Source organism: Symsagittifera roscoffensis, chromosome 7 (genome assembly GCF_963678635.1).
Source record: "Symsagittifera roscoffensis chromosome 7, txSymRosc1.1, whole genome shotgun sequence".
NCBI lineage: Eukaryota > Metazoa > Xenacoelomorpha > Acoela > Convolutidae > Symsagittifera > Symsagittifera roscoffensis.
Window position 1 is genome coordinate 38,217,485 of NC_087068.1, and position 13,547 is coordinate 38,231,031.

General features: G+C 36.6%; 2 protein-coding genes across 3 annotated transcripts in view; one reads left to right on the top strand and one right to left on the bottom strand.

Moving 5' to 3' along the window:
* Positions 1-9,874: 9,874 nt before the first annotated feature.
* The window catches only part of LOC134851682 (phospholipid-transporting ATPase IF-like), a 69,556-nt gene continuing 65,883 nt past the window's right edge, over positions 9,875-13,547 (bottom strand). The window contains exon 22 of one of the 2 annotated variants that reach the window (XM_063867869.1): positions 9,875-10,385. In XM_063867869.1, the coding sequence (XP_063723939.1) occupies positions 9,972-10,385 (414 nt within the window). In that variant the 3' untranslated portion in view covers positions 9,875-9,971. The remainder of the gene's footprint in view (positions 10,386-13,547) is intronic. The other variant, XR_010164250.1, reaches the window with a different exon arrangement.
* The window catches only part of LOC134851269 (uncharacterized), a 9,237-nt gene continuing 6,664 nt past the window's right edge, over positions 10,975-13,547 (top strand). The window contains exon 1 of the mRNA XM_063867276.1: positions 10,975-10,981. Within this exon, the coding sequence (XP_063723346.1) occupies positions 10,975-10,981 (7 nt within the window). The remainder of the gene's footprint in view (positions 10,982-13,547) is intronic.

Sequence of the window (13,547 nt, forward strand, 5' to 3'; positions counted from 1 at the left end):
GTATGTTATAACTTTGACCTCTATTATCTAATTACGTACCAGCCAATGTTAACTCTACGAAGTCCAGTGGACTTCGGTTCACTAGTTGCTCTTTTTAGACTACAGTCAGTTTTAATTCAACCAATACTTTTATTCTCTTTTAACATTAGTTAGATACAATAGTTACCAGTGGTACAACTTAACTCTTTATTATGGCGCAGTCAACAACTGATTCGAACCTGAGGGGAATACCCGCCTTTTGGCCGAACCACACGGTAGAACCTCCCACCCAATGGAACAATTGGATAGACCAATTCCATTTGGCTATTATCGCGAAGGAAAATCTAGACTTAGATAACCTCAAAGAACCAATGGAAGGGGAGACGACGTTACCGATCCTAGAAGGTGCCCAGTAGTCAGAAACTGACCAACAGAGGAAAGCCAGGGAGGCCAGGAACAAAGAAACAATGCGAGTCTACGAACACGCTGAAGAGAAAAGACTAGCAGAAGAAAAACGGAAATTCGGAGGAATGAGGAGATATGAGGCCGATAAAAAAGTAAGGTCAATCCTATACTTGGCCTTAGGAGCGGAAGGCAAAAGAGTTTTTGCCCAGAAACATCCAAGGGTAAAAATCCTAGGAATCTCATTCAAGGAATTTTACGAAATGCTAGAATTGGCTTTTATCAAACCAACCAACATAACATTTGAACGATACAAACTATTGAGCAGGAAACAAAAGGATAGAGAATCCTATGAACAATTTTTGGGCGCGTTATCAGATTTAGCAAGATCATGTGAAATTGGAATTAATGCAGAACAGGAGTGGATCAGAGACGTATTTATTTTTAACATGAAAAACTGCGACTTACAACGTAGACTACTTTCGGAAACTTTCAATCCATTGGATGCACTAAACCAAGCAATAATTGACGAAAAATGCTACTATAACCACCTGAAACTAACCAATATGACTAGATCTTTCAACACGACAGGAAACAGTGGGAGAGGGTATAAAAACTTCAACAACGTAAAAAAGGAACCAAGCTTGAACATAGAAAGATCAAATACTTGTATGAAATGCGGGAATGCGTTTACCAAGGGTCATATGAATGTGTGTCCGGCGAAAGAAATTGTGTGTAATATTTGTAAATATAAAGGACATTTCGGAAGACTTTGTAAATCGAAAGGAAGAAAACCCGCTGTAAATATTGTAGATGAAGCTGTAAATAGTCAGAATTGTTCATATTCCCCAGAAGTCCTTCAGGAGAGAAGCGAAGAAAATTTTTGCGGAGTGTTTAACGCTTGGACCGAAGAGGGGATAAGTGATAACGATGACTATTCCGTTCTCAATATTAGAACAATCTACGATACCAAAAATGGTTTGGAAACCAAGAAACTTGTCAACATCGGTTTGGGAGACGATGCAATAGTCAACTTGAACATTCCAGTGGATTCGGCAAGCCCAGTGAGCTTCCTGAAACAAAATGTACTTCACGAATTGAAGCTGAGAAATCCACAGTTGAAGATTCAACCAGTTGAGAAGAAAACGAGGGAACTATATTGCGGATTCACTAACGACACAATCAACATCATTGGGAAAGTGGTAGTGAGATTACAATCCAATGGATGGATCGCGGACGAAACCCCATTTTTTATCACTTCTGGACATGAGAGGAACATCCTGGGTAATGACAATCTCCCGAGAATTGGAATAGAGATAGCCCAACGACAGCCTCTTTTACCCGTCAACAACATATCACGCCCAGAGTTGTGTAAGTTAAATAACTATTCAGACACGACCCTTAATCTGTATCATAGGTACAAAGGGCTATTTAACAGAGTGGGAAAAATACCATTGGACAGAAAAGTTACTCATTTCCATTCCCCATTCAAACCTATCCAAACCAAAGGTAGAAGAGTTCCCCTACATCTACTCAATAACGTAAAAACGGAACTAAATAGAATGGAAAAAGAGGGGCATATCGTAAAACTAAGCAAATGCGATGAAGATTGTTTTATAAGTCCAATTAAGATTACAAGAAAAAAAGACGGTAGCATCAAGTTGGCATTAGATTCGAAACTATTAAATAATCAGATATTAAAGAACAAGTACCAGATGCCAAACATACATGAACTGATCGATAATACTGCACTCCAACTGTCAAGCAAAGAGTCAGGGGAAGTTTGGTTTAGTAGTCTAGATCTAAAGAACGCGTACAGCCAACTACAATTATGCACAGACACTAGCAAACAGTGTAACTTTAGTATCGTGGGGGGCAAAACCACTGGAACCTATAGGTTTTTAACTGGATTTTACGGATTGGGCGATATGCCAAACGAATTCCAGAGGGTGATGGATTCCTTATTGAAAGACATTCCTTTTACCAATTGTTATATTGACGACATTTTGATAGCTTCGAAAGGTTCATTAAATGAACACAAAGCGATACTAACAAACATTTTAAACATTTTTCGACAACAAGAATATGGCGGTAAAATGGGAGAAATGTGCATTCTTCCAAAAAGAAATAGAGTGGCTAGGTTTCAAGATATCACAATCGGGCGTGAAACCATTGGTGGGAAAGTCAGATTCGATTACATTAGACTTTTCTACACAAAATCCAAAAAAAAATACCGTTTTTCTGATCAATCTCTTACCATCACACTGAAACCTTACCGTTTTCTATAATAATACATTGGGAAATCTATTCCCTATATTAATACAATGAATTTCTAACCCTTATACATAGGGATGTTTATACACTATCCTAATACGTGGGAAATCTAAAACACTATCTTAAAACATGGTAAGATCGGGTGCCAAAATTTTTTTCTAAAACTTACCATCTTACCATCTGAAACCTTACCATTCCCTATCTTAAAACATTAGGAAACCTTTTTCCTATCTTAATGAGTTTTTAATTTCCTGCAATGAGTTTCTAATACATAAGGAAGTCTATACGCTATACATGGGAAGTTCAGGCGCGAAAAAATCTTACCATCAGAAACCTGGTATGTTAATACATTGGGAAACCTATTCCCTGTCTTAATACATTGGGAAATCTATTCCTGTTGTGATTCAGTATTTTTAGTATGTTATAACCTTGACCTCTATTATCTAATTACGTACCAGCCAATGTTAACTCTACGAAGTCCAGTGGACTTCGGTTCACTAGTTGCTCTTTTTAGACTACAGTCAGTTTTAATTCAACCAATACTTTTATTCTCTTTTGACATTAGTTAGATACAATAGTTACCAGTGGTACAACTTAACTCTTTATTATGGCGCAGTCAACAACTGATTCGAACCTGAGGGGAATACCAGCCTTTTGGCCGAACCACACGGTAGAACCTCCCACCCAATGGAACAATTGGATAGACCAATTCCATTTGGCTATTATCGCGAAGGAAAATCTAGACTTAGATAACCTCAAAGAACCAATGGAAGGGGAGACGACGTTACCGATCCTAGAAGGTGCCCAGTAGTCAGAAACTGACCAACAGAGGAAAGCCAGGGAGGCCAGGAACAAAGAAACAATGCGAGTCTACGAACACGCTGAAGAGAAAAGACTAGCAGAAGAAAAACGGAAATTCGGAGGAATGAGGAGATATGAGGCCGATAAAAAAGTAAGGTCAACCCTATACTTGGCCTTAGGAGCGGAAGGCAAAAGAGTTTTTGCCCAGAAACATCCAAGGGTAAAAATCCTAGGAATCTCATTCAAGGAATTTTACGAAATGCTAGAATTGGCTTTTATCAAACCAACCAACATAACATTTGAACGATACAAACTATTGAGCAGGAAACAAAAGGATAGAGAATCCTATGAACAATTTTGGGGCGCGTTATCAGATTTAGCAAGATCATGTGAAATTGGAATTAATGCAGAACAGGAGTGGATCAGAGACGTATTTATTTTTAACATGAAAAACTGCGACTTACTACGTAGACTACTTTCGGAAACTCTCAATCCATTGGATGCACTAAACCAAGCAATAATTGACGAAAAATGCTACTATAACCACCTGAAACTAACCAATATGACTAGATCTTTCAACACGACAGGAAACAGTGGGAGAGGGTATAAAAACTTCAACAACGTAAAAAAGGAACCAAGCTTGAACATAGAAAGATCAAATACTTGTATGAAATGCGGGAATGCGTTTACCAAGGGTCATATGAATGTGTGTCCGGCGAAAGAAATTGTGTGTAATATTTGTAAATATAAAGGACATTTCGGAAGACTTTGTAAATCGAAAGGAAGAAAACCCGCTGTAAATATTGTAGATGAAGCTGTAAATAGTCAGAATTGTTCATATTCCCCAGAAGTCCTTCAGGAGAGAAGCGAAGAAAATTTTTGCGGAGTGTTTAACGCTTGGACCGAAGAGGGGATAAGTGATAACGATGACTATTCCGTTCTCAATATTAGAACAATCTACGATACCAATGGTTTGGAAACCAATAAACTTGTCAACATCGGTTTGGGAGACGATGCAATAGTCAATTTGAACATTCCAGTGGATTCGGCAAGTCCAGTGAGCTTCCTGAAACAAAATGTACTTCACGAATTGAAGCTGAGAAATCCACAGTTGAAGATTCAACCAGTTGAGAAGAAAATGAGGGAACTATATTGCGGATTCACTAACGACACAATCAACATCATCGGGAAAGTGGTAGTGAGATTACAATTTAATGGATGGATCGCGGACGAAACCCCATTTTTTATCACTTCTGGACATGAGAGGAACATCCTGGGTAATAACAATCTCCCGAGAATTGGAATAGAGATAGCCCAACGACAGCCTCTACTACCCGTCAACAACATATCACGCCCAGAGTTGTGTAAGTTAAATAACTATTCAGACACGACCCTTAACCTGTATCATAGGTACAAAGGGCTATTTAACAGAGTGGGAAAAATACCATTGGACAGAAAAGTTACTCATTTCCATTCCCCATTCAAACCTATCCAAACCAAAGGTAGAAGAGTTCCCCTACATCTACTCAATAACGTAAAAACGGAACTAAATAGAATGGAAAAAGAGGGGCATATCGTAAAACTAAGCAAATGCGATGAAGATTGTTTTATAAGTCCAATTGTGATTACAAGAAAAAAAGACGGTAGCATCAAGTTGGCATTAGATTCGAAACTATTAAATAATCAGATATTCAAGAACAAGTACCAGATGCCAAACATACATGAACTGATCGATAATACTGCACTCCAACTGTCAAGCAAAGAGTCAGGGGAAGTTTGGTTTAGTAGTCTAGATCTAAAGAACGCGTACAGCCAACTACAATTATGCACAGACACTAGCAAACAGTGTAACTTTAGTATCATGGGGGGCGAAACCACTGGAACCTATAGGTTTTTAACTCGATTTTACGGATTGGGCGATATGCCAAACGAATTCCAGAGGGTGATGGATTCCTTATTGAAAGACATTCCTTTTACCAATTGTTATATCGACGACATTTTGATAGCTTCGAAAGGTTCATTAAATGAACACAAAGCGATACTAACAAACATTTTAAACATTTTGGACAACAAGAATATGGCGGTAAAATGGGAGAAATGTGCATTCTTCCAAAAAGAAATAGAGTGGCTAGGTTTCAAGATATCAAAATCGGGCGTGAAACCATTGGTGGGAAAGTCAGATTCGATTAAAAACCTACCAAACCCCAAAAAGATATCTGATCTTAGGTCTTTCTTTGGGTCGATCAACCAGTATATGAAATTCGTCCCGAATTTGTCTGCTCTAAGTTCCCCCCTACGACCACTTCTCGTGAAGAAATCAGTCTACCAATGGAATGACGAACATACTAAAGCATTTGAAGAACTAAAACAACAGATAGTGAAGATAACAGAGAACAACCATTTCGACATAAAAAGGATGTCAAGACTAAAGACAGACGCTTCTCATAACGGCCTAGGAGCTACCTTAGAACAATGGGATGGAGAAAATTGGGTAACAATAGCATTCGCCTCCCGATTTTTAAATAACCACGAAAGTAAATATTCGACAAACGAACTTGACTTGTTGGCAGTAGTCTGGGCTACAGAACATTTTAAAAATTACTTGTATGGTGCTGAATTTGAAATTGTGACGGACCATAAGGCATTATTATCAGCCTTAAATGCAAACCAGAGCAACAAAACTATGCATAGCAGATATCCCGTTGGGTAAATCGACTGTTACCGTTTAACTTCAAGATCAAGCACATTCCGGGAAAAGAAATGGGATTTACAGATTTATTGTCGAGACTACCTTCAGGAAAAGCACTCCCTACATCACACTACAATAGCGAATTTGTAGTGGCTACAATACAAAAGATTGTAGAAAACCTCTCTGTAAATAACGATTGTAAAAAGAATAATTGTAAAAAGAACGAAGTGTATAATCCATTGGATGTAAATACGATTAGTAACTTGGATTGTAATAATCCAATGGGTGGAAAGAAAGATTTATCGCAAAGCATCCAACGGTCGTTCTTCTCGAATATTCTGAATTACGTAAACGACACTATCAGAATTTGTAATTCCAATCACTCGCGTTCAGAGTCTTGCACAAGCGGTTGTATTCCATTAAATTTATCAAAATTTGATTTCAATTATTTTTACTTATCAGACAAAACTTTTTTATTCTTTCTTGCCTAATCAGTATTATTAATCAATCAGTCATTAAATTCAGATCAAAACAAACAGTTACAGGAATTTATTACATCGGTCAAATTGTTAAAAATTTCCCTCAGGGCAGAAAAGAAAGGAATCTTCTTGAATTTCAATAACGACATAATGTCAGACCTACACAAGAAATTATTGGCCAAGTACATAGGAGATCTCAGATTGCCTGACAACCCGTTATCACTCTCAGATCATTGCTCGAATAAGTTGATTAAACTCATGACGTTCGAAGATAAAATCCTCAAGGAGGTAAAGAAGGCGGTACAGGAAGGCAAACCATTGGACAAATTCGGAGCCTACTTAAAGAACTTCCAGAGGGATATCCACGTGAAAGAAGGACTGTTATTCAACGATAACAAACTGATAGTGCCGGCTGCATTACGATCACCATTCCTGTCACTCCTTCATGAGACTCATCCAGGGCAGTTCGGGATGAAAGCCCTGGCAGAAAACATCTGGTGGCCACACCTATACAGAGAGATATAACATCATGGAAAGAATTGCACTCAGTGTATAATGGCCGGTAAGAACCTAAAAGTGTTACTAGGGACGAACAAGACTGAGAAATTACCGATTCTGACCGAACCAAATGAAGAAGTAGATTTAGACTTTGCCGGCCCATTGGACAAGAGTTGGGGTAACGCAAAATACCTTTTGTTATGCATTGATCGCTTTTCAAAGTTTCCGTCTGCGAAGGTAGTAAACAACACCTCGACTTCTTCAATTTTAACCTTCATGACAGATTACTGCCATCTTCACGGATTTCCAAAGTCCATTAGAGCTGACCATGGGTCATGTTTTACTTCGTTTGATTTTAGAAACTTCTGTGAGAAGAACAACATTAATTTAATTCTATGTACGGTTGGTGATCATAGATCCAATGGAGTAGTAGAGAGACTAATTTACACTGTCAAAGCTAAGCTTCTGGCAATGTCGTTCAACGATCCAAAACCATCTTTAAATACGGCTATTGATAAAATTATTTGGAACATACGCTCGACGAAACAATCATCCATTGGATGCTCTCCTTTCTCAAAACATTTTAATAGATCTCCCAATACGTTCTGGAAATCTTTGGTCTCTCACGCAATTAGTTTAGATAAGGGGAAATCAATCTTAACGAAGGACAGAGCACAAGACTGGGGGGCTGATGACGCGTTCGAAGATGGCTATCTGGAAGACAGAGAAATTGATGAAAGAGGGTATGAGAGCGACCCTGCTGACAAAGTAGATAGAAATCTCCAGCGAGCCCCACTGTCAAATCCTTTCAGCCGAGGAGGTAACTGGTTTAGGAAAACAGTTAACAGGAGGGAAGGAGAACCTTATTTTAAACCACTGGGGAGTAAACCTTTGTCAGACACGAAACATACGGTCACATTAGATAACGGACATGTGATAAGAAAATCTGACTTAGCTTTTAACAAAACCCAACCAGCAGCTCCTAAGACATTTTCGGCAAGATCGAATTTGCTAATTAATAGTAATGATTTAGCAGGCAAGCGAAAAAGAAACTCCCCTTCCAAGAGACGAGACTCAAATATAGGAGGCCCTTCGATGAGTTACACACCAACGGGTGGAAATTCTAGCAAAAAGAGGAGAACAATCATCACGAGCTCGAAAGGTTCAAAATTCGACTTTAATAACCTAGATTCGTCGTTAGAGTTAGAACTTTGGGATAAAGTCATTGACGACTACTTGGGTACGGAAGCGGAAACTGTATGTAAAACACCGACTGTTAACCTTCATAGTGATTTAGATCAACCAAGGAGTACCGTAACAAGCCAGACAAATACGCAGACAACGGTCACTTTACCAACGGGCACAAGTGACGACCCAATTCGAGTGGATAGCTCTCCGGAGAAGACAGTGGAGACACCAAAGACCCCGATACCCGCAAAACTTCGTACAAGAAGAAATCCAGGCCCCCCGAAATTCTATGGCGATAGACGGTTTATCGACCAAGTGACGCTCGGAACGGAGACCATTAGTGCAGTAGACTCCGATGATGAACCGCTTATTACGTTTTCCGGTGCAAAGAGTCCAAAACAAAATTTTTCATACTGTACGACGTCCCCCTCGGATTATCTTACACCCATTGATGAGATACCACGTCATACAATATTGGTCGCTGAAACCACGCAAGACCAACTCTCAACACCTTCCTCTCAGGCGACAAGGATCGCATGGGCATCGCCACCATTGGTAGAAGTTACCAGTAATACCCAGGATGACGACGGCAGTGACATATCCTCGGGTATCGATACCGATGTAAGAAGAGAGGCAGATAATTTCCATACTAGATACAACTCTACGGTCACAAACTCTGAAAACTTTTAAACTATGTTAACATGATATGTTACGTTTTTGATTTAGCTTTTATCCATTGGACACCCAAAACTTTTTTTTTTATTATTTTACCTAGTTAGTGAGTTAGTTAGTTTGCTTTAATTGTACAAATGCTACATAACCCCAATTGTACATATCATTTTGTACATTCAGTGTTGATATCTGTGTAAACCTGTAAGTACCCTGTATATATATTACCATATAATCACCTCCATTGTAATTTGTACTCTCTGTAAAAATCCATTGGTGCTAAATGCGGTTACGTTTTGTTTCTTCTTTGGCCCTGGTGGAGCGAGGGGAGATGGAGTATATGTGTGATATTGGCTACATCGTTGAGCGGGCAGATATTAATTTTTGTGCAGTGGGGAATGTTGTGATTCAGTATTTTTAGTATGTTATAACCTTGACCTCTATTATCTAATTACGTACCAGCCAATGTTAACTCTACGAAGTCCAGTGGACTTCGGTTCACTAGTTGCTCTTTTTAGACTACAGTCAGTTTTAATTCAACCAATACTTTTATTCTCTTGTAACATTAGTTAGATACAATAGTTACCAGTGGTACAACTTAACTCTTTATTAATTCCCTATGTTAATACATAGGGAGAGGACCGGATACTCTATAGCCTATGTTAATACATGGGGGTCATCTCCCCCCGGACGATTTTGCCCAGTCATATACTACTGTCTGATAAAGTTGAAACTTGATAAAATTATGATTGCTGTAATTATCCTAAAAGCCGCGATTTATGCTTCTCAGAATATCCAGGATTCAAAATGTGGCCACCTTTACAATTGGTGGTTGTGGAATTATCTAAGACCAGAACTTGTAGTAGGAATACTTTTGTTTCGAGTATGCTGGTTGAACTTTTTACTGAAACAATTTCACAAAAAAAAAGATTAAATATTCAAACTCTGTACATGCTTTTTTACATATACTGCAAACGCCTTCCGAAACTATTTTACAAGTTGTCTTCATCATCTTGTGACAACTTTTCAACATCATCTCCAATAACACTTTTATCGCTCAAGTTTTCCAGTTCCTGTTCTATATCCTCTAAATGACTATCAGGCTCAATTTGAAGCTTCGTGTTTGACGACCTCCTTCGAATCACAGGACTATCTGGAGGAGGTGGGATTCCCGCATCTCCAAATTCGTCATCGACTTCACCGAGGTCTCCCAAAATCGGCTCCCACCCCGGAAACCCCCCGACTCTATGGAACCCGAGTGAGCTCCCCCCACCTGAGCTGTAACTTCCAGACCACGAGATGACAGATGTACGACTAACCGCATCCACTGAATCGCTGTCCGAGTGTGACTCGTGAGAAATCTTGGAAATATCGGTTCCCATGCTTCTGAACGTCGGAGGATCCTGCTGTAACAATAAAGTAAAAATAAAAATTGAGCTTTCTGCCTATCGATGTAGATGTGTATAAGAGCTGTTAGATTAGCCAAGTTACTCCATTTTGAAATTTTTTTCACACATTTTGGACTTTTTATTTTCAAAAATCCAAAGAGCCTAAAATTTTCAAAACAGTTTCATATAAATCCTTAAAATCATGTTCCAAGGTATCAAGAAAATTAAGAAAGCAAATAAAAAGGACAGCAGTTTGAGTTAAGTAAAATAATGTGGAGCTCTATTTAGCAGCTTAGCGTAGATAAAGAGTCATTTTGTGAGGGCAGCAGCTTCTGAGCCCAACTACCAGGCAAATGAAAAAATGATGATAAACTCAAAGAAGCATAAAAAATCTTCAAACAAATGAGCTGTGGGCTTTTTAAGCTTCCGGAATAATTGTTCCGACTTTCGAAGAATTTGCGGAGTATTTACAAAAATTATTTCTCTGTGCATCATGAAGCAACGCATTTGTTGTTTTTTCTTACTCTCTTTGCAAAAAATAACATAAAATTGGCATTCTATAATTTTATTTCTATGTATTTGATGAACCAACGCATTCATTCTAAACATGAAAGGTATATTCTACAAAATTAGTTTCTCTGTGCCTCATGAATAAACACATCAATTATATTTTTGACGCAGTCAAAAGATAGCGTTAAATCGATATTCTAAAGTGTTACTTCAATGTATCTCATGAATCAACGCATTCATTTTTTTTTTGATAATACCATTATTCTAAACCAAGAAAAAAAACCTTCAGCAGATATTCTAAAAGTATTTTTTTCTAGGTAATTGATGAATGAACGCATTTTTTGTTGTTTAATCACTTTCAAAAGTGTCAGAAAAACTACGAATCCGTTGATTTATGACGTACAGAGGAAAATTTTTTGTAGAATATGTATTTAGTGTTTTAAATAGATATTCTACAAAAATTATTTCTCTGTGCCTCATAGATCAACGCATTCGTAGTTATGTTGACACTTTAAAAAGATAACATTAAAATAACAATTTATAACAATTTTTCTATGTATCTGATGATTCAACGCATTCATTGTTGTTTGGACGCTTTCAGAAAATTAAAATTAACAAAAATTCTGAATTTTTTTCTATAAACCTGATGACCTAAAAATTTCATTTTTGCTTGAACTTATTCAAAAGAATAACTCTAAACGGATACTCTAAAAACTTTATTTCTATGTGCCTGATGAATGAAGGTATTTAATGTTGTTTGGACAATTTCAAAAGCAAACTTAAACAGATATTCTAGAGAATTTATTTCTTTCTGCCTCATGAATCAAGTCATTCGTTGTTACTTTCGAAAACTAGCACTAAAGCATTATTCCATTGTTTTTACATATCTGATGAATCAACGCATTCATTGTTCTTTGGAAACTTTCAAAATGTAACAATGAACAGATACGGTGCAAATTTTGTTTCTCTTAGACGGGTATTCTACACACTTATTTTCTCTGCGCTTGATGATTCAAAGCAATAGTTGTGTTTGAACACTTTAAAAAAACAATAAAAGAGTGTTCTGAATTTTTTTCTATCTATTTGATGCTTCAACAATTTCAGTTTTGTTTGGACTTTTTCAAAAAAAAATTTTTAACGGATACTCTGACAAATTTATTCCTTTCTATCTGATGAATCAAGGATTCATTTTTGTTTAGAAACTTCTGATAAATAATCTTAAATTGATTTTCTTCAAATTTTACCCTCTACGCTTCATGAATCAACGCAATCATTGTTTTTTGACCCTTTAAAAGATAACAATAAACCATTATTTTGTATTTTTGTTGCGTACTTGATGAATCAACGCAATCATTGCTGTTTGAACACTTTCAAAAGATAACAATAAACAGATATGCTAACATTTTGTTTCTCTGTACCTTATGGATCCCTTTTAATTATTAGACCCCTTCAAAAAAACCGTAAGCGGTTATTCTAAAAATTTTATTTCTGTGTACCTGATGAAACAACGCATTCATTGTTGTTTGGGCACTTTCAAAAATTAACAAACTTCGAAAATTCTGGAAAAAACTGTTCTTTGTACCTGATCATTTTTGCTTGGAAGTTTTTAAAAAATAACCGAAAACGGATATTCTAAAAAGTAAGTTCTATGTATTTGATGAATCAACGCATGTTTGGAAATTTTTTAAAAAGAAATATAAATAGTTATTCCACAATTTTTGTTCTTTGTGCCTCAGGAAGCAACGCATTCATTGTTTTTTTGACACTTCAAAAGATAGCGTTAAGTTGATATTCTTGAAATTTCTTATTTACTTGATGAATCAAAACATTCATTCTTATTTGGACGGTTTCGAAAAAAATTAAACGGAGTTTCTACAATTTTTTTTTCTGGACCTGATGAAATAATGCAATCATTATTTTTATTTTGACACTTTCAAAAGATAACAATAACTATTATTCTACAATTTATTTAGTACCTCATGAAACAACAAATTCCTTGTTGTTAGGTTAATTTTGAAAGAAAATTTTAATTTTAGATGGGTATTCTACAAACTTTTTTTTCAATGTGCCTGATGAATCAACGCATTCAATAGTATTTGGATACTTTCAAACGATAACGATAACTTTTGCTACAAACTTTGTTTCTCGGTAGCCGAAGAATCAACAATTTCTTTAAATTCTACAATTGAAAACAATAAACCAATTTTCTATGATTTTTTATTATGTGACTCCTGATGAATCAACGCATTCCTTGTTGTTTGGACCCTTTCGAAAAAAAAAGTTCAAAAGGATATTCTACAATCTTTTTTCTCTGGGCGTGATGAATTAATGCGTTCATTATTATTTCAAAGATAAAACTAAACGGATGTTTGCCAAATTTTTTCTCTGTACTCCATGAATCAAAATATTCATTGTCATTTTGTCAAAAAAAAACATTAAACCGATATTCTGTATTTTTTCTATGTAACTGATGAATCAACTATTTCATTTTTGTTTGAAAACTTTCAAAAAACAACAATAATTATATGTTTTGCAAACAGTTTTTCTTTCTATGTACCTGATGATTCAACAAATTCATTGTTGTTTGGACACTTTCAAAAGAAAACGTTAAATGGATATTCTACAAATTTTATCTCTGTGCCTCATGAATCAACGCAACCATTGTCATTT